Below are 21644 nucleotides of genomic sequence, written 5' to 3'. Positions count from 1 at the left end.
GCTTTTTTCTTTTTGCTTATGTGGTGCTGAGGAAATGAACTCAGGGCCTCAGGCATGCAAGGCAAGCACTCTACCACTGAGCCATCTTCCTAGCCCTTTTGTCTTATTTCATATTTTTGTACCCATGGATATTCTTTTCCCAGGGAAAAGGGGGTTTAGGGGAGAGAGTAAATTTCCAACAGCAGGAGGGACTGAGGCCAGACAATAGCAAGAACTTTCTGCCAGTGAATAGCAGTTCAAATAATATATAACCACTTTGTTAAGAATAGTATATTCATTTTGCCTCTGTATAACCAGTTTGTTAAGTATATTCACTTAGCTTATGTAGAACCACTTTGTTAGAAATAAGTATATTCACTTTGCTTATGTATAACCACTTTATTAGGAATAAGTATCCTCATTTGGCAAGATTGTTAAGACTTGGTCTCCACCCCAAAGCATGTGTTCTTGTCTTTAAAAGTGATGTGCTAGCTCTGTTCTGGGCTGCTGGTCTTTGAGTCAGGAGTCCACCATGCAGTCACGGGCCTTTTAATAAATACTCCAAATTTGACCTTTTTGACTTGTGGTAGATCTGAAACCCATTAACTGAATTACCATATAACATTACCCCTGGATCAATCATAAACTAGTTCTGTGTTGTGTTTTTGAGGAATCGCTACACCGATGGGCAGAAATCAATGAAGTGAATCTGCAGTTTTACATGGCCCTCAAATGCCTCAGGTGACTCACAGAAATGATTAAAAGAAGCACTGACCACCCCCCTTTCCCAGGACAATATATATGTTTTTCATAAAGCAAACTCTTTCTAAAAGGATTATCAAACATCCCATTACTATTTCTTGAAATAAGCAAACACTCCCAGATAGCATTCAAAGAGGACTTTTGCAGTTTTTTAAAATCTCTGACCTGATGTAGGGGCATATTTTTATTTTTTAATTTACTTTATTGTTATTTACAATTACTGTTTTTGATTTTTGTCTCTTTCTTTCTTTCTTTCTTTCTTTCTTTCTTTCTTTCTTTCTTTCTTTCTTTCTTTCTTTCTTTCTTTCTTTTTCTTTTTGCTTATGTGGTGTTGAGGAATCGAACCCAGGGCCTCAGGTATGCAAGGCAAGTGCTCTATAACTGAGCCACCTTCCCAGCCCCTTTCTTTCTTTCTTATTTACTGTTTTTGTTTTTTTGTCTCTTCCTTTCTTTTCCTTCCTTCCTTCCTTCCTTCCTTCCTTCCTTCCTTCCTTCCTTCCTTCCTTCCTTCCTTCCTTCCTTCCTTCCTTCCTTCCTTCTTTTCTTTCATCAGTTGTGAGGCTTGAACTCTGGGCCTGGGCACTGGCCTTCAGCTCTTCAGCTCAAGGTGAGGGCTCTACCACATGAGCCACAGTGCCACGTCCGGTTTTCTGGTAGTTAATTGGAGATAAGAGTCTCACAAAGTTTCCTGCCCGGGCTGGCTTTGAACTGCGATCCTCAGATCACAGCCTTCTGAGTAGATAGGATTACAGGTGTGAGCCACCGGTGCCAGGTTACAATTAGTTTTTCTTTTTTTTTTGCATTGTTCTTATCCTTGTTTTTTTTTATTTTTTATTGTGAAAATACTGTACAGAGGGGTTACAATTACATGGGCAAGATAGTGAGTACATTTCTTATCAAGCATTGTAGCCTTCTCCTTTGTCTCTCCTTCCCATCCCCTCCCATCCTCCCCCCGTCCCCCCACCCAATCCTCCCTCCTCCCGCCCCCACCAAAGTTGTAAAGTTCGTTTTCGACATGACAACTTGTACTTACTGTTGCAACAGGTCCACCTGTATCCTTATTTAAACGACTTGTTTTTCCCCTTCCCCTCCATAAATTATACCGACATCAAATACAGTGAAAGCAGGGGTTATACTGTGGGGGAGGGACATACAAAGCAACAAAGAAATAATCTTATAAATGGGTTAGAAACAAATGCATGAAAGAAAAAAACATTTAAATACATATCTTAGGGTTCATTTTCCTAGCATCACCTTATCTGACCTTTTCTGCTTCCTATGTTTCTTTGGGCTTGGCTTAAGTGAAGTAAGACAAGCCCAAAGAAACATAGGTCCCATGGTTTCCCTTATTTACAATTACAGTTTTAACTAGGCCCTTGAATGCCAACCAATTCCAAAGCCTTGGGAGCTGTCCCAACACTGTGGTGCTGAAAACAATGGCACCTCAAAATGACTGGTAGCCTCTCATTAACGCCAAGTTAGGGAAATGAACCCTAAGATATGTATTCAAATGGTTTTTTTCTTTCATGCGATTGTTTCTAACACATTTATAAGTTTATTTCTTTGTTGCTTTGTATGTCCCTCCCCCACAGTATAACCCCTGCTTTCACTGTATTTAATGTCGGTATAATTTGTGGAGGGGAAGGAGAAAAACAAATCGTTTAAATAGGGATACAGGTGGACCCATTGTAACAATGAGATGTACAAGTCGTTATGTCGAAAAGGAACTTAACAACTTTGGTGGGGAGGGGGGGGATTGGGGGGACGGGGGGGGGAGGATGGGAAGGGATGGGAAGGGGAAACAAAGGAAGAAGCTACAATGCTTGATAAGAAATGTACTCATTATCTTGCCCATGTAATTGTAATCCCTCTGTACAGTATTTTCACAATAAAAAAGAAAAAGAAAATGTAACAGGAACACAGAGTTGCTGCTAGAGGTTTAATTGGGGCAGCAGTCGTGGGGGATGCTGACAAGCAGAGAGTTGGCAGATGTCAAAAGGCTAAGGAGAGGGCGGAAATGAGCAATTCTGCTTCCTTACCTGCACCATTCAGTAGGGATGTCTGTGCTGTTTGTTTGGTGTCTGCATTTGGGGCTTAAATTTGGGGCCTCAAACCTTTTCTTGGCTTTCTTGCTCACTTTGGGTATGCTACCAACTTGAGGCACATCTCTCATCCAGAATTTTGCTGGTTAACTGGATAGTCACATGAACATTTCTACCCAGGCTGGCTTTGAACCTGGATCCTCGCGGTTCCAGCCTCCTAAATACCTAGGATTATAGGTGTCAGTTGCCTGCTCTTTTGTGGTTTTGACTGTACAAATAATACACAGAGCAGAGAGATGGGCCCCGCTAAAAAGAGAATCTAGGATGGGTTTGTAGGACAAAGGAAAAGTCGGGGAATGTGCTGGAGGGTCAGATTACACTTGAACACTGCCGCCAAGCCTCCCAAAACACCGGAGGACTACATTTCCCAGAAGCCTTCCCGCACCATCTTCCGGTTTGGATCAGCCAATGAGATCCCGCGAGATTTAGAAGGCGGAAGTGAAGCGGAAGCCATTACTCTCCGGAGGCGGTCGCAATAAAAACACATGGGTGAAGGTAAGGTAAGTAACGGCTCGGTTTTACCTGTTGAGAACCGTCCCCCCCCCCCCCCCACACACACACACACTCCCGAGCCCCGTAGACCTCTCCTATAAATTCATCCTCAGGCGGCGGTTTCTGAGACATGTTCCCTCAGTTCTGTCAGCAGTGCTGTCCAGTCCCGCTTTGAGCCCTTTACCCCGTGGCATGCGTGAGGGTCCCCGAAACTGGGGGAGGGGGAGTGTAGACGGAGGGAAATGGGGACCCCAAGGCCAGACAGCCAGGCTGAGGGGGTGTTTTAGACTCCGCGGCCGACGGTACGAAACGCTGGAGATGTGAGAACTGGAATTGGGCATTCAGAAAGCTCTGGTAACCTGCTGTGAAAAATAAATCCTGGCGCGGGTGCTCTCGCCTGTAATCCCAGCTGCTCTGCAGGATGAGATCTGAGGACCACGGTTCGAAGGCAACGGGGACAGGAAAGTCCCGTTGAAACTCTTCTCTCCAGTTAGCCACCAAAAAGCCACAAATGGAACTGTGGCTCAAGTGGTAGAGGGCTAGCCTTTAGGAAAAAATAATTAAAAAGATTAAAAGCTCCTGGGCAGTACCCACGCTCTGAGTTCACGTCCCAGGACCCACACCATAATGAAATACCCTTGAGGTTTTCAAAGTTCAACTTCGGGAGGAGGGAGAGTCAGGGTGCAAAAGCCTGATTGAATTTAAGACATGGGGTGAAAGGGTCGCAGGAAGTAAACCACTTTGCTTTCTGCACTTATCGCTGTATTCGGTTGCATTTTGGCATCTTAGTTTGGGGCTGTTTATGTTGTTTCTTGACATAGTTTTAAATTGGAAACTAGAACATATGTGCAACAAAAAAAAAGTGCTAATTGTCACATACACAATTTCAACAGTTAGCAGGACCAGAATAATGTGTATGCACAAATTCAGCTGGAAAGGAGATTAGTAAGTTTCAATACTGGGGCTTGACCCCAGGAGGTGGGGGCAGTGTCCCTTAGCTTTTTTTGCCTATAGCTGGCACTCTGCAACTTGAGTCAGACAGCCCCACTTCTGGCTTTTTGTTGATTAATTGGAAATAAGAGTGTCATAGACTTACGTGCCCATGCAGGCTTTGAACTGCCATCCTCAGATTTCAGCCTCCTGATTAGCTAGGATTACAGGGGGCTTGAACCATTAGAGCTCAGCTTGTTGGGTTTTTTGTTTTGGTCATGGGGCTTGAACTCAGAGCCTGGGAGCTGGCCCTGAGCTCTTTTGCTTCTACCACTTAGAACTGTGGTCCTCAGATCTCAGCTTCTAGAGTAGCTAGGATTACAGGCATAAGCCACCAGGCCTGGCCTAGCTTGTCTTTGTACTGGTAGTGGGGCTAGAAATCAGGGCATGGTGCTCGTGAGCCACACTTCCACTTGAAGCTTTTTGCCTGTTAAATGTAGATGAGTTCAGATTTCTGAACCTTGATCCACAGATCTCAGCTTCTCTAGTAGCTAAGATTAAAAGCAGGCATAATCTACCAATGGTGGGCTTTGGTAAAGTTTTACAAATATTTGCAAATTAAAGCATTTAGGTTCTGTTTCCTGTCTCCTATATTTGTGTAATTTGGGGTGGACTTCATAAATAGATTTATCATCTTTATCAGGCAGGTAATTGCATTTTGCTTTGAATTGTACACATTTTGTTTCCTTTACTGGACTGGCTGGAAATGACTGGACTTTGGTTAGCAAATCTTAGGCAGTACTGTTTTCTTTCCAATTTTAAAGAGAAACTACTATCTGCTGGAAGTTTTTCTAATAGTTTCTCCTAAAGAACAGTACTCTTCAGCAAAACAGCTTTTCTAATAAATTGCTCTAGGCCTTTATCAATTGACTTAATTAAGTACATACATCTCTATTGTGGGAAGTTTCTGACACCTCAGTTCCTGTTCAGGCCAGAGAGCTACTGGATATTTTGTTATGGTGAAATTTTTTTTTTGGAATTTATCCATTCACCTACCAAAGTGTTCATAATTTACTCATATATCTGCAATGTTTTAGAAATTAGAAGTGTTTTCATTTTTAATGCTTATTTTGTTTGTTTTTGTTCTTTCTGTATAGACTCTTCATGTAGACAAAGCTGGCCTAGAACTCAGGATCCCTTTTGAGTGCTAGGATTACAGACATGAGTCAGTCACTATGCCTGGTTTAGGCAATGATTTTTTTTTTTTAAACTATCTGGGTGCTGGTGGCTCACACCTGGAATCCTAGCTATGCGGGAGGCTAAGATCTAAGGATGGTGGTGCAAAGCCAGCCTGGGTAGGAAAGTCTTATCTCTAACCACCAGAAAAGCTGGAAGTGGAGCTGTGGTTTAAGTGGTAGAGAGCATTAGACTTGAGCAAAAAAGCCCAGGATCTGAGTTCAAACACTAGGACCAGCACAAAAAAAAGTTGGGTCAGAATTTTGCTTGTTTTATGCCATGTGTTTTCCATTTCATAACTTTGTTTATTTTTATGTCTACTTGACTTTGGTGTTATATTTCTTCTTGCTAGAAGGTGATGGATCTGGCATCACGAGGGACGAGGCTGGAACTCAGGTACTGTGTAGGAGGCCTGCAGTTACAGATTTAAGGCCACTCAGCATTACCTTTCATCCTGTCCCCCTCACTTGCCTCATACTGTTCTGAAGCCAAATATAGATTCTGATAAAAGTAGAATTGAATGAAAACAGGACAGGGTGACAGTTCCACCCTGTTATAAAGAGAAATTAAACACTAGATCTGACAGGTTAATCCCCCTTTCCCAATGGCTGCCCACTGTGTTTAGCATTCTGATTTATCAGTCTGGTTTTGTGTATTTTGTAGGAACCATGTTTTGTAGCTGTTCCTAGAATGGGTGATCTGAGTCCTGTCCCTCTTCAGGCCGGCAGCTCTTGGTGACCCCCCCAGCCCTGACAAGCACTGGTGGCGGTGGGGATGGAGGTAAAGAATTGCCCAGATGCTGAGCTCTGATCTGGTTTGCACCACTGCAGAATGGGGGGAGAGGAGGAAGGTATACAGGCCTGAGGTCCTTGTGGTGCCATCTCAGATTTGAGCCACCTTGTCCAGTGTGTTGTGTTCTAGTCTCTGTATCCCTGTTAATTTCACAGGACCTTCTGAGAAGGTTCTAGACCCTCCAGATTCTTTAGGTCCTTTCTTGGTGGCCTCACCAAGACATTAGCCCCATGGAAGCCTAGGCAGGCAAATGTGGGTCCATTTCATTCATTCATCCTTTTGATTCATTTTCCTATTTGCTTTTTTTTGGGGGGGGTAATTGCTTGTGGGGCTTGAACTCAAGGCCTGGGCATTCTCCCTAAACTGTTTTGCTCAAAGCTAGCTCTCTACAACTTTGAGGACATCTAGTTTTCTGGTAGTTAATTGGAAGTAAGAGTCTCAAGGACTTCCCTGCCCAGGCTAGCTTCTGCAGTCCTCAGATCTCAGCCTCCAGAGTTACTAGGATTGTAGGCCGTACCACTGGCCCCATTTTTGTTGTTGTTGTTTTTGTTTTTGTTTTTTCTGTTAGAGTGAGACACTGTTACACTATTGTAGCTCTGTAGAAACAGGGATCAAAGCATCAGACAAGTCAAAATTTTGTGTTTTGGAGCTTATTGTCAAGTTGGGTACACGATAAATGAGAGACAACAAAAAGTGAGCCTTTGGGGAGACTTTTTATCAGCAAAAAGCAGTAAAAAAAAAACAGAAGTAGAATTTTTGCCAGCAAAAAGCCAGAAGTAGAGGTGTGGCTCAAGTGGTAGAGTGACAACTATGAGCAAAAAAGCAGGAAGAAGGCCTGGAATTCAAGTAATTCACTGGCATTCTAGTACATTCTAATGCATTCACACTGCACAGTTTTTATATATTTTATTTTTTGGTGGTGGAACTTTCAGCCTCACACTTGGTAGGCTGGTATTCTGTCACTTGAGCCATTTTTCAGCCTTGCTTTTTTCTGGTTATTTTGGACATAAGGTCTAGCAAACTTATCCATTAGCCTAAACTGTGATCCTCCGTATCTCACCTTCTTGAGTAGCTGGGATTACAGGCCTGAGCCACCAGTGCCAGGCCTGTATGTCATTCCTCATTTAAACTCAGACCTGCCTGGTGTCATTACTTTTACCACAGATGCCCCTTGCAGAGAGGCCCATCAGGAGGAGAGTGGCTTGCTTATTCTCTCCATGCCCGTGAGGAGAATTGACTGCCATCCCCACAGTATGGCCGCCCTAGGTTTGTCTCCCACATTAAGTAAGTGCCTTGTCACCTTCAGAAATCATAGGTCAAGGGATGTGTAGACAGAGCAAGTGGGTGGGCAGAATGAACATGGTAGGGGTTGCCCAGCAACTGACAGCCTCCAGTCTGTGGAGGTCTAGGGCAGCGTTGAGGGGGTGCAGTGTCCCCATACCACTAATTGCCTGACAAAAGTGGAGCCCAGTAATTACTTCATCTGCCAGAGCTGCTGTTTCTTCTCTCCTAAATTCACTCAAAATCTTTTTGGTATGCCATGACCTCATGCGGTAGGCTGCAGGCCAAATACAGGTGACCTAAAAATATTGTAAGAAATTTCTTTCAGGCTATGTGCCTGAGATACCTGTGAAGCATCACTAAGATCCTCATTATGTACATTATGTACATACCAGTATTAGAAAACCCTCCCCCCATTCTGAAACACAAAACATTTGTAGTCCTGAGTGTTTTGGGTACAGGATATTTGACATGTGTATTGCTTCTCATGGACATAACACCCTGTTTTTATTTGTTTTTGAGAGGAGCAGGGCTGCTCTGCTTTATTGATAAATTGTATAAGGGGGAGAGGGTGTGTGGACATTCATAGTTGTTGCAGAGAGCTGATTGTCATGCATCTTATTTCCTCCTGTAGCCATGTCTATCCAGGACCCTGCCTGTCTCCAGGAGGTAGAATTTCCTTTTTCGTCAAAACATCATCCCTGTCCCCAGAATTTGCACCTGATTGCTTGGCGTGGTCTGGAGCCTTGCACACCATCCATTGTTGCTTCTCAGGTACACAAAGGTTTTAGGGCCCCAGGGCAAGATGAGCATTTATTTCTTGGCCTGCTCCCACCACCTTTACTGGGGAATTCTTTAGATGCTCATCCAGGCCAGCAGATGCCTGGTCAGAGCCAAGGAGAGAGCCAGGGATGGTGGCTGGCTGGCTTCATATTGGAAATTAATGTAGCAGGTGTTTCTCTCAGGCTTGCCTAGTGTTCAGGCCCACTTATGCTCAGACCTAGAGGCAGAGGGGAAAGCAGGCAAGAAATGCCTCAAGCGAGACATCCAGCCTTGTTTTTGAAGAATTGAAACTGCCACAAGAGCCCCTCACAGTGAGAAGTTGTTAAGCTGTTTGGGGACTTGCTGCCTAGAATAGATACCAAGTCCCAGGACACATTCCCTGGAAATCCACTGTTAAGTCTTGTGCCCAGTGTTTCAGCATCTGCCATATTCCCATGAATACCCATAGCTTACTGTCTCCAACTGTGTGTGCTGTGGCAGGAGTCTGTGACTTTCCAGGATGTAGCTGTGGACTTCACTGAGAAGGAGTGGCCCCTGTTGGATTCCTCTCAGAGAAAGCTGTATAAAGATGTGATGCTGGAGAACTATAGCAACCTGACTTCCCTGGGTAAGGCTGGTTCAATCTCATCATGTAGGACCTAGGCAGAAACTTAGGGACAGCAAGCAGAGCTGAGGTTCACCCTCCACAGAGTGTTGCAGGTATTGAATCTTGACCATCCCATTCACCTTGACCTCAGGGCATTCTCATGTGTGTCTGATGGCCTGCATAGATTTCTGAGGTTGATTGTTTTGCAGGATGAACCATGTAGGTATTTGTGGTTTCAGTTCATTAAGAAAACAAAACAAAACTGTTTTTCTTAGAAAAGTGACACCACCATTTTGTTCTTCCTAAGTCAGACTTGTTCACCTCCAGACCCAAAGAGACAAAAATGCTGACCTAGGCCAAACAGAAAGGGGTGTCCTCTGCCTGGTCCTCCCTTAGCGTGTTGTGTCTCTCCTCCTGAGCAGGGTATCAGGTTGGCAAACCCAGCCTCATCTCACACTTGGAGCAAGAGGAGGATCTGAGGACAGAAGAGAGGAGCATGGAGCGAAGTCCCCTTTCGAGTGAGTGAGCATCAAGCAGACACAAGTGCTTTTGACTTGGTTCTCATCAGTGATGGCAGTGGTGGGTGTTTATCCATTTCCTATTTCTGTAATGAAATGCCTGAGGCTTAGTAGCAATAAAGAAGGTTTGTTTCACTTCCAGCTCCTAAGGCTCAGAAAAATATGAAGTTACCCTCCTGGCAAGGGCTTCCTCTAGCTGCATCACAACATAGCAATGGCATTGTAGTGTGTGAACCAATTTGAAAGGGACTAGAAGCAGAAAGCTTCAAGACACATGCAAAAGACCTAGGTAAGGCCAGTCTCACTCTTAGAAGAAATCACTCACTCAGAGACAAATGTCTCGTGTGATGTGTAGGTGCCTTCAGAGACCTGGCACCTCCCACCATCTTGGCATGTAACAAGGCCCAGGCCTCCACCATGACCTCCCAGCTCTAGGTTGGAGTCCACTGGGTAATACCTGCCACATAGGAAGTTTTTTCTCTTTGACATCTGTCTCCTCCTACTGCTTCTTTGGTCTCTGTGTTTCTTAACTTTGAATCTGATATTTCCATACGGAAATATATGCTTGACTGTCTGGATGCTGTTGCTGTGTTAGCAGTGTCAGTCTTACTTGAGTTAGATTTCTTCCCCATCATTTCCAAGTAAACTACACAACCAAATTTTTATTGGCATATATTAACTGTACCCGAGGAACTCTATGACATTCCACACACACATGTAATATACTCAGCCACATTCAACTCCTTTGTTATTCCTTCCCCTTTGCTCCCTCCCTTCTGCCTAGAAGACATACTCTCCACTTTTCATGGTCTTTCCTTCACCTCCCACTTGTCTGTGGGACTCCTTGATTCCTCTTAGAACACATGACAGTCTCTAGTTGCTCACATCCATTTTCTTGAAAACCATCTAATTTTCTTTATGGAGGAGTAACACTCTGGCTATATGCAAAAACCTTTTTTTTTTTTTCATTCAGTAATGAACAACGTAGCTTATTTAACTTCTTTGGTTATTGTGAATAGCGATTTGGTAAATGTAGGCCTACAGGTATCTCAGTAGTAAGCTGACTTTGATTAGTTTCATGTAATCCTGAAGTAGTATGGTTCGATCTTATGGAAGTTCTATTCTTAATTTTACTTTTACCTATTTATTACTTTTATTATTATTACTATTTGGTGCTAGTTCAGGGGCTTGAACTCAGGGTCTGGACATTGTTCATATGCTTTTTTTCCCACTCAAGGCTAGCGTTCTACCACCTGAGCCACAGCTCCCCTCTGGTTCCTTTGGTGGTTAATTGATAATAAAGAATCTCACAGACTTTCCTGCCCGGGCTGGCTTCAAAGCATGATACTCAGATTTCAGCCTCTTGAGTAGCTAGGATTACAGGCGTGAACCACTGGTGCCTATTTTTAATTTTTCAAAGGACTTGTACACTAGTTTCCATAGTGAGACACCAGTGTTTTTCACAGTTGTCTTGCTCATGCTGGGATTCTTCCCTTGTACAATGGATTTCACAGTGCACAGTTAGTGTTTGCAAAGAAATCCATCTGGTTCTGTTCCCATCATCCTTCCATTTGCTTTTTTTCTTATAGCAAGTTAATGATTCTCCAATTATTTTCAGATTGGGAAACTCCATCTAAAGCCACGTGGTCAATTCTCATGGAAAACATCTTTGGGAAGGAAGTGTCCAGTGGTGTGACAATGGTAAGATTTCCTTTGGATAATTTTGGATCTTCCATCTTAGAAGTGACTGGGGTGGCTGTAAATTGAGAAGTAGTCAGAAGCAGGTAATTAGAATCCAGACTTCCAGAGATGCTGAATATCACTGGGCTTTGGTACCTGCTCCCAGGCCTGTCAGCATCTGAGGATGTTCAAGTTCCTTATATTAAATGGTGAGATACATATCTACATGGAACCCAGCCATGTCCTCTTATCTGCTTTAAAAATTCTCCAGATATTCAGTAATATCTAGTACAAGTATAAGTGCTATCTGAGTAGTTCTTCTTAGTGTATTTTGTACATATTCATTACAAATTTACAGCTGAGTTTTGTTGAAATCCAGACATGGAGCCCACTGATATGGAAGTTTAACTATTGTTGTTTTGGGAAAATACCCCAGCCTTAACCCAGACTTACTCATTTAAGAGTTTGGATGAGTAAAAGTTTATATAACTTGGCCCACCTTTGACTTTGACTACTGAGGCCCTGAGTCTCTATGTGAAACTTAGCACAAAGCCTTATGCTATGCCATTTACTTTTTGTTTTTTTTGTTGTTATTGTTATTAGGGTTTTTTTTTTGTTTGTTTGTTTTGTTTTATCAGTTGTGGGGTTTAAACTCTGGGTGTGAGTACTGTTCCTGAGCTTTTTTGCCCAAGGTTAGCTAGTGGTCTATCATTTTGAGCCACAGCACTACTTCTATTGATTTTTGTTTTGTTGTTGTTTCTTTGTTTAGGGACTCATAGCTCAGAAAGCCTTGGAACCTTGAGTCCTCCTGACTCAGCTTTCTGAGTGCTGAGATTACAAGTATATTATAATCAGCTGCCTTTTCTCTTTATTTTATTTTATTTTATTTATTTATTTTTTTTGTCGGTCGTTGGGCTTGAACTCTGGGCCTGGGCGCTGTCCGTCAGCTCTTCAGCTCAAGGCGAGGACTCTACCACTTGAGCTACAGGGCCACTTCCGGTTTTCTGGTGGTTTATTGGAGATAGGAGTCTGACGGTCTCTCCTGCCCGGGCTGGCTTTGAACCGCGATCCTCAGATCTCAGCCTCCTGAGTAGCTAGGATTACAGGCATGAGCCACCAGCGCCTGGCCAGCTGCCTTTTCTCTTTAATATAGTCAAACGAGACAGGAATATCTTCAGTCATAGTGTGATGTGAGGTGTGTCTACTCATGCTATTCGATGCTCAGATGTAAGGCTGGAGCTGGGGCTCCATGGTAGAGAATGCATGAAGCCTTTGATTCAGTTCTTAGCATCAATCAAATATTTTTTTTTAATGTAATAAATGTTGGAGATGCCCAGGTCAACTCTCAACCCTGTTGAACCGACAGGAAAGGAGCCTAACTGAGAAGTCCTCGGACTATGCCAACTTATTTGAAGTCTTAAGCATGGGCCCTCATCTTCCTCAGCCAATGGGAAGTTCTGCTGTGAAGAGACCCTATCACCATTACACTTGTGGGATCTCGTTCAAGACCAGGACCCACCCAGCTCAGCATGTGAGTGTGTATGATGGGAGGAAAATGCACGAATGCCACCAGTGCCAGAAAGCCTTCACCACAAGCGCCTCCCTGACTCGGCACCGGAGGATCCACACAGGGGAGAAGCCCTATGAGTGTGGGGACTGCGGGAAAGCCTTTAATGACCCATCAGCCCTCAGGAGCCATGCGAGAACTCACCTCCAAGAGAAACCCTTTGACTGCAGTCAGTGTGGAAACGCCTTCCGCACCCTATCAGCCCTGAAGATCCACATGCGCGTTCACACCGGTGAGAGACCCTACAAGTGTGAGGAGTGTGGCAAGGCTTACGGCAGGAGCTGCCACCTCATTGCACACAAGCGGACACACACTGGAGAGAGGCCCTACGAGTGCCGGGACTGTGGGAAAGCCTTCCAACACCCGTCGCACCTGAAGGAGCATGTCCGGAACCACACGGGGGAGAAGCCCTATGCATGCACGCAGTGTGGCAAAGCCTTCCGCTGGAAGTCCAACTTCAATCTGCACAAGAAGAACCATCTGGTACAGAAAACCTATCAGTGCAAAGAATGCGGCAAATCCTTTGGGGATCTCCTGTCTCGGCGGAAACACATGAGGCTCCACATCGTAAAGAAGCCCGTGGAGTGTTGCCAATGTGGAAAAAACTTCCGGAACCAGTCCATCCTAAAGACGCACATGAATTCCCACACCGGAGAGAAGCCATATGGCTGCGACCTCTGCGGAAAAGCCTTCAGTGCCAGCTCCAACCTCACCGCACACCGGAAGATCCACACCCAGGAGAGGCGTTATGAGTGTACCGCATGTGGCAAAGTCTTCGGTGATTACCTGTCCCGCAGGAGACACATGAGCATCCATCTAGTGAAGAAACGCGTGGAGTGTCGGCAGTGTGGGAAAGCCTTCCGGAACCAGTCCACACTGAGGACGCACACGCGGAGTCACACGGGAGAGAAGCCATATGAGTGTGACCACTGCGGGAAAGCCTTTAGCATAGGCTCCAACCTGAATGTGCACCGGAGGATCCACACAGGAGAAAAGCCCTATGAGTGCCTCTCCTGTGGGAAAGCCTTCAGTGACCACTCATCCCTCAGGAGCCACCTGAAGTCCCACAGGGGAGAGAAACTCTTTGTACCCTCTGTGTGGAAAAGGCTTTAGTGAGTACTTGGGTGAGCTAGACCAGAAGCCTGCAGGAGATTTGCTCTAACTTTCCAGGAAGTAAGCAGTACAGGTTCTTTCTGTGAGTGCTTGTGCACCTGCACTATGGGGAGGACTCGAACACATATCAAGCTCTGAAACACCCAAGAAGTTTGGGGAGAGAAGCTTAGCTTAGCATTTAGTGTTGAAAACCATTTCAGTGCTTCTCATCTTCTGGGTCTATAAGGGGCCATCTCCGTCACTGTGATGGCAGGATGGTCTCTCCTGATCTCACTCATGACGAAAGCACCAAAGCACAAAGCAAGGAATGTGGCAGGGGGGCCAGCTGTCTGGAAACATTTTTGGTTTCTAGAATGGGGAATGGTGCTATGGGCACCTGGCAGCCATGTGATTATCCTGTTAGTGCCCGGGAGCCCCCCACCATGTCAGTGTTGCTGAGGCTGATCAGTCTGCATGATTCCACAGTTGTCTGCAACAACCCCTCAGGTCTTGTGGTTCTCATGAACACTTCTGCTAGGAAATAACATTTTCCTTTGAAAACTTATAAATGTAATGCAGTTCTTACAGGAAGCTCGTGAGAACTTTACGCTGCTGATAAATCTTGAGTAGAAATGATTTGTATGCATTGGAGAGGGACCCCAGCAAGTGGTTTCTCCCTTGAGTATGGCATTGCACTTAGTTTTCCCTGGTGCAAACATGCCCAAGCTCATTCATCCTTACTCTTGATGTTCATGGTTATGCTATTCATTACAAAATGTATGTATGTAATTTTTATTTTTAAAAATTTTTGTCAGTCATGGGGCTTGAACTCTGGTTCTGGGCACTGTCCTAATTTTTATTTTTATTTTATTTTATTTTTTGTTGTGGGTCTTGAACTCTGGGCCTGGGTGCTGTCCCTCAGCTCTTCAGCTCAAGGCTAATAGCACTCCACCACTTGAGCCACAGTGTCACTTCCGGCTTTTTTTTTTCTGCTTATGTGGTGCTAAGGAATCGAACCCGGTGCCTCATGCATGTGGGGCAAGCACTCTACCACTGAGCCACCTTCCTAGCCCCCATGTATTTTTTGTATGAACTTTTTCTGCAGCTTCATTCTAGATAGATAACCTGGTGATTAACTTACTTGACCAATGGCATATTTATCACTGTTCTTTACTGGGTAAGATGGGGATTTTTGTCTATTGCTGGTATCAGATCCAAATGGGTAGTGATCCAAGTATGGAGTCTTGATCACATGGGATCCTTTGGAGTGCTTATGGCCTGCTGTCCAGCCAGGGCAGCTGAGGCTTCCAAGTGTTGCCCTAGTTTTCTCTCTTCTTACATCAAAGAGGTCAGGTTCTGTCTCAGTTGAGCAATTTAGAACAGTTTCTGTTGCAGCTGGTACCATCTACTTCCACTAAAAGATGAACAGTAGGTTCTGTCTACATTCTGGTTTTCTGGTCTTCCCCCTACTTGTTACCTTGCAAGGAGATCCAGGATGTAGTACTGAAAGGTCCATCTGTTAACCATGAGGATGAAAACTGCAATCTAAGAAGACAATGCAGACGCTAATGCATTGTGATCCTGGGCTCCCTGTGGCTGTGGGTGTGTATGCCAGCCTCATATTTGTTATATTTCCTATTATATGAAGAAAAATAAAACTGGTTAATGACGTAAGCTGCTGTGGAAATTCCATTGCTTTTGTTGTTGCTTTACTGATAAGTAAGAAGAATGTTTTCTAGCTCACTGGATGGAGCCCTTGCTCATTGCTGAGGTGGTTACTGCTATCTCTACATAAGCTATAATGTGGACATAAATGAGTATGGTTTTTCAGGCTGTGTGTGTTTGTGTGCATGTACACACATGCACTATTACTGGAGCTTAACTTGGCCTTTTTGCTCACAGCCCGCACTCTACCACTAGAGCCATGTGTACAAAACATATAGCTCTTTTATTTTTTTCTTCCTCCCAAAGCAATAAAAGCTCAGGATAAAGGGAGCATTTATACTACATTATGTTTATGCTGTTTCACTATATATATATATATATATATATATGTTGGAGATACTTCTGGTTCTTTTGTGTGAAAGAACTTGAGCTTATGACTTTGACCTAGAACCAGTCCCTGGCAGGCAGTGTCTCTGTCAGTACTTAAAACATGACTCATTGAGCTTTTGGAGTTAGTGAAGGTGGATCTATAGCAAGGAGGTAGATGGTAAATGCTATGGAGAGGATTCTTGCTGGTAAGGATGTAGGTAGATGATGGGTTGGTCCACTAAACCTGTGCTGTGGATGGTGTACAACTGTTTTTGACCGCTTGACCTTTTCAGGAAAGGCTGCACAGAAATAACTGTTGAAGAGACAACTGCAGATTTCAGGTTACCAAGCCTGCTGAGGAGAGGAAGTAAGTGAGAAGTGGATTTGGAAAGTGTCTGGAGGAATCATAAAGGTATTTTCTGTTTTGACAGCAATTACATTTTTTTTTTCTGTGAGATTTTGTGTTTGTGTGGTTCTAACTGTAAGAAGTGAAAAATACTTTTAACATTGTCTGGTTAAAACTTCTGTTGTTTTCAAAAAGAGTTGGATCTATATTTTCTTGTTTTTGGTTTTTGGATTTTTGGTGCTAGGACTGGAAGCCAGTATGGAACATGATAAGCACTTTGCCACTAAGCTTCACCTCACTCCAGATTGCTTCTTTTCTTTTTTTGTCTGTTCACTTTTATCATATTTAATCTTACTCTCTTGCTCAAGAAAAATACAATCATCTTTCATTTTAAGAACATAGGTGCATACTTGGCTTCAGCCAACTACTAATTTTGTTAATTTCAAAATTTTATTTATTCATTTATTTTTGTTCCTGTACTTGGGCTGGAACTTGGGGCCTTGCACTCTTGTTTAGTTTTTTTACTCAACGCTGGTGCTCTACCACATGAGCCATACCTCCACTTCTGACTTTTTTGCAGGTTAACTGGAGATAAAAATCTCTTATCGTTGTCTAGCTGGGCTGGCTTTGAACCTCTATTCTTAGGTCTCAGGTGTTCTGAATAGCTAGGCATGAACCACTAGCACCTGACTGAAAATTTGATTTTTAAGCCAACTAGTTACTCCATCGGAGACTAAATAAGGAATCCTGTTTCCCAGAAGTTTCTCTGCTTCATCCAAGAAGATAGTAAACTTAAACTCTTCCTAAGGGTTAACTATTTCCAGTTCACCTGTGAGAGAGTCATCCTTCTTCAGCAGAGGAGGAGATAGGTGGGAACATCCTGATTCCTTTCATACCATTGTCAGCTGATTCATCTGCTGGGTCAGAGAGCACAGTGAGTAGGTATATGGTTTTCTTCCTCTGCACCTAGTTCTTCAGTTATGCAGTTACTTGCACCTTCCTAAGGGAAAAGTGCTCAATGATCTGTGGGCTTTGCTGAAAAGTTTCTCAAGACTCAGTGAAAACAATAGCAATCACTTACTAGTTCTTGCCTAGAGTTAGAATAAAGGTCTATATTCTCTGGAGACCGGGCCTTCGGAGAACAGAAAGAATGCTTCCTCCAAGTTGAGAAATGGAGTAATTATTTTGATTAGGAGGATTGGGAATTCAGCACAAGTGCTCCCTCTGTGCCCAATTCCTCCATCACACCAGGTGTCTGGGCCACAGAAAGTAATGAGTTCCCATTAGCCCTGATGTGGCCCAGGGATCTTGTACCTCAGTGCATTTCCCTGCCAGTCCTCAGAACACACAAAATACTTCTGCAGTCTCTGGAGGAGACCTGTGATTACTGTAATCCAGTTTTAACTCACTCTGTGTTTTTAATTTCCAAAGTCTCCATCTGCAGTTTGTGTAATGTTTAAGGGACTCAGTTCTTACAGTAATACTTTTCTTCTCTAGGGGATCTTTTATACTTGTGCAATGAGTGTCAGTTAAGTTCTCTGCACTTAGGTGTGGGCAAGAAAGAGACCCCGAGCCAAGTAAAAGTTTTGGAAGAGAAATATAAACAGGACAATTATAAGAATAGTTCAGGAGACCCCAAGGGGTGGGTGGTGAACCAGAGGCACAGAGAAGTGTGGAAGAGTTTCAGAAACTTCCAGGAGCAGCAGTAAACAAGTCCTGATTCAGGGATACAGAAAAAGATGATACATAACATTACTGACACCAGGGTCCCTGAAGTAGATAATTCTAGAAGGGGCAGGAGGACTGGACAGGTTGTATAGCACATATTTACTAATACCACTGGGCATGGGCCCTGAGTTTCATCACACCCAGCAAAAAATATATATTTAAAGGAAGAGTTGAACTTAAAATATCCTTAACCATTGTGCCCTAGTACCTCTCAAATATAAGTGCTAGGTAACCTGGGATGGGAGCATGAGTAGTGGTCAGGCATCTGAAGAGGGAACCAGATTTGGGGAAGTCTGACCAGGAAAGGATAATGGCAAGCAGGTAGCTCTGTGGCTTTACTTACATTTCACATATGAGGCTTCTACAGATAAGACAGGATGAGTTTCCTTTCAGGGCCTTGTGCAACTAGGCAGATGTTCTACCACTGAACTACATTCACAGAGCTTGCTCCCTCCTAAAGTACACATCAAAAAGAGGTTCCCTGAGAAAAACTTCAGCATAGATTGGAAACAGCCACTATAGATAAGTAGGTAGGTAGATAGGTAGATAGGTAGGTAGATGGATAGATAGATAGATAGATAGTAAATGGAGGGAGAGAAGGATGATGAATGGGTAGATGATAGACAGATACTGAGGGTGAGGAAGGTAGGAGAGAAGACCCTGGATTAATAATGGATGGATTGATGAGATAGGTAAATCAGACAAGACTGGTGTTCTGAGAATAGGGCTCAGGGCCTCTTCCATGCTAGCCAAGCACTCTACCCAAGTTCTATCCCTTTTCCCAGATAATAAGCACCAAAGTAAGATTCAATAAAATACACAGTGAAAGGTCAATGGCAGACTGTCCAGGTGTCATTATTTCTAGATGAAGACAGGGAAAAGAATGGATCAGGCATGGGCCTGGAACCTTGAACAACTGAGGTTTAGATGGGCCAGTATTGTATAGGTATATGTTGTTTTGCTTGTCTTCTCCCAGCCTGTATACTTGAACTTGCTTTTTTCTTCCATTGGGGTTTATATGAGTTTATATTCTTGAGGAATGTTGTTACTTATTGGTTATCTCACTTTTCCTCTGCAGGAGAGCCTTTTGTTTAATTAACTGATTGAAACTTATCAATTCTAATGGAAATGTCTCTTTAGAGCTCCCTTTAAGTCCTTGTTCCTCAGGTTGTAGATGAAGGGGTTCAGCATGGGGGTGTACATTACTGAAGCAATCAACCCCTCCCTGGAGGGGTGGGCTGTTTCAGATATGAGGTACACTCCAAGGCCTGCACTATAGAACAAGGTAACAAATGGAGAGGTGAGACCTGCAGGTGGAAAAAGTCTTGTACCTCCCTCTGGAGGAGGAAATGCTCGCTATAGAGGTGACATTTTTTTTTTTGGGGGGGGGGGGTCCGGTCGTGGGCCTGAACTCTGGGCCTGGGCACTGTCCCTCAGCTCTTTAGCTCAAGGCTAGCACTCTACCACTTGAGCCACAGTGCTACTTCCAGCTTTTTTCTTTTTCCTTATGTGGTGCTGAGGAATCGAACCCAGGGCCTCAGGCATGCAAGGCAAGTGCTCTACCACTGAGCCACCTTTCCAGCCCTAGAGGTGACATTTCTATACTATGAAAATAGAATCCCAGATGGGGATAACACCCAGCAGGCCAGTGACACAGTACAATAGAACATCATTGGCAAATGTGTCTGAGCAGGTGACCTTGAGGATCTAAGTGAGCTCACAGGAAAAGGATTTCCTGTTCTTCACAGGAGACCATTAGAACCATCAAACTTTGAAACAAGGAATAAATCAGACAGATCAACTAAGAAAATAGAAGCAGTAGAGCACAGAGGTGAGGGTTCATGATGATTGTGTAGTGCAAAGCGTAACAGATGGCCACATACTGGTCAGGCAACCACCATCAGTAACAAGACATCTAGTCCAGAGAAAACCATGAAAAAATGCATCTGGGTAAGGCATCCTTCATAGGTAATGATTTTATTCTGGGCCTTTGTGCTCATCAGCATTGTAGACATTGTAGTGGAGATGAAGCAGATGTCATTGAAAGAGAGGTTGGAGAGGAAGAAGTACATGGGATGTGGAGGTGAAGGTCAGAGGTGATGGCCAAGATGATGAGCAGATTTCCGAACACAAGGACCAGGTACATGGACAGGAACAGCCCAAACAGGAAAGGCTGTAAGTTCTCTTTGGAAAATCCTGAAAGGACAACTTTTGAAACATCAGTTTGGTTCCTTGCTTCCATGTAACTGAGGAAGAGGAACTGGGAAAGAAGGAAGAATATTCAAAAGAGAAATATATCATACATTGTGAGCACGTTCACTCATGAATCCTCACATTTTATCATGGAGGTCTCTAGCACTCTAGTGCTCTGGGTTTTGACCCCAGTATGGAGGACAGACTGGTGGCACATGCCTATAATCCCACCAGGCTGAGACAGAGTGATAGGGAGGTCAAGGCCAGTGTGATCTTTATCTTAATTATGACTAGTCAGTGTGTACAGATATTTTTTCTTGCCATAACTTCCTTAAAATACTGCATAATTACTATTCACTTAGCACTTGCATTGCACTAGGAACTAGAAGTCATCCTCTAGGATTTTGAGCACACAGGTAAGTGTGGTGCATGTAGGTTCTGTGCAGGTACTATGTCTTTTTTTTGTTTGTTTGTTTTTTTGTTGGTCATGGAGCTTGAACTGTGGGCTTGGGCACTGTCCCTTCACTCTTCAGCTCAAGGTGAACACTCTACCACTTGAGCCACAGCACCACTTCCAGTTTTCTAGTGGTTTATTGGAAATAAGAATCTCACTGACTTTCCTGCCTGGGCTGGCTTTGAACTACGATCCTCAGAGCTCAGCCTTCTTAGTATCTAGGTTTAGGCTTGAGCCACCAGCGCCCAGCAGTTCTATGCCATTTTATTCAAGGGACCTGAGGACCCACAGGTTTTGAGAGGTCCTAATGCCAATCTACTGCTGATATACAGAACTGCAATTGACTGGTTCTCAGAAAGTATTTATTATATGAATGACAGTATAGAAGAAGGTTTTGAGAGTGACATACAGGCAATTCCCTCTCATAAAACCCTTTAGGGAGCTGGGTGCCGATGGCTCACACCTGTAATCCTAGCTACTGAGGAGGCTGAGAGCTGAGATCCGAGGATTGCAGTTCAAAGCCAGCCCAGGCAGGAAAGTCTGAGAGTCTTATCTCCAATAAACCACTGTGGCTCAAGTGGTAGAGTGCTACCCTTGGGCTGAAGAGCTGAGGGACAGTGCCCAGGCCCAGAGTTCAATCCCCATGATCACCAAAAGCAAAAACAAAAAACAACCTTTAGGGTCTCGGTTCTGGCTCAGTTAGTTGTCTGTGTGCTTAGCATGTGTGAGACTCAGGGTTTCATTTCTAGTAGTGAAAAAAAAAGTCTGTAGTCAATTATAAAAATACCATGTGTCATTAAAGATTTTCAGTTGAACACAAAGAACAGTGGCTTTCTATTCTTACTTGGCTCCATTAAAAAAAAGTCTTAGAGATGGGGGAATAGCACAAATAGGTAAAAATAGCATAAGTAGTTAAAAAGTTAGAACCTTGCTAGACACCGATGGTTCATGCATGCTATCCTAGCTTCTCAGGAGGCTGAGATCTTAGGATCATAGTTCAAAGCCAGTCCAAGTAGGAAAGTCTGTGAGACTTTTTATCTCCCTCCAACCAAGAAGCCAGAAGTAGAGCTGTGGCTCAAATGGTAGAGA

General features: G+C 43.8%; 1 protein-coding gene and 2 pseudogenes across 1 annotated transcript; 2 read left to right on the top strand and 1 right to left on the bottom strand.

Moving 5' to 3' along the window:
- Positions 1–3276: 3276 nt before the first annotated feature.
- On the top strand, positions 3277–15474 carry LOC138813887 (zinc finger protein 317-like). Its single transcript, XM_070002436.1, is given in 10 exon segments — positions 3277–3343; positions 5854–5897; positions 6165–6281; positions 7458–7577; positions 8209–8348; positions 8838–8964; positions 9366–9461; positions 11080–11162; positions 12508–13782; positions 13784–15474. Coding segments are annotated over 7 exon segments (1875 nt in total). The 5' UTR covers positions 3277–3343; positions 5854–5897; positions 6165–6281; positions 7458–7510; the 3' UTR covers positions 13871–15474.
- Positions 15475–16164: 690 nt separating this feature from the next.
- Positions 16165–21644, top strand: part of LOC138814253 (olfactory receptor 7E24-like) — a 57749-nt pseudogene continuing 52269 nt past the window's right edge.
- Positions 19028–20150, bottom strand: LOC138814255 (olfactory receptor 7A17-like; annotated as a pseudogene).

This window comes from Dipodomys merriami, unplaced genomic scaffold, assembly GCF_024711535.1.
Source record: "Dipodomys merriami isolate MVZ:Mamm:240054 unplaced genomic scaffold, mDipMer1.0.p SCAF_6, whole genome shotgun sequence".
Taxonomy (NCBI): domain Eukaryota; kingdom Metazoa; phylum Chordata; class Mammalia; order Rodentia; family Heteromyidae; genus Dipodomys; species Dipodomys merriami.
Note: the sequence above shows the minus strand (reverse complement) of the source record. Positions and strands in the feature narration are given on the sequence as shown.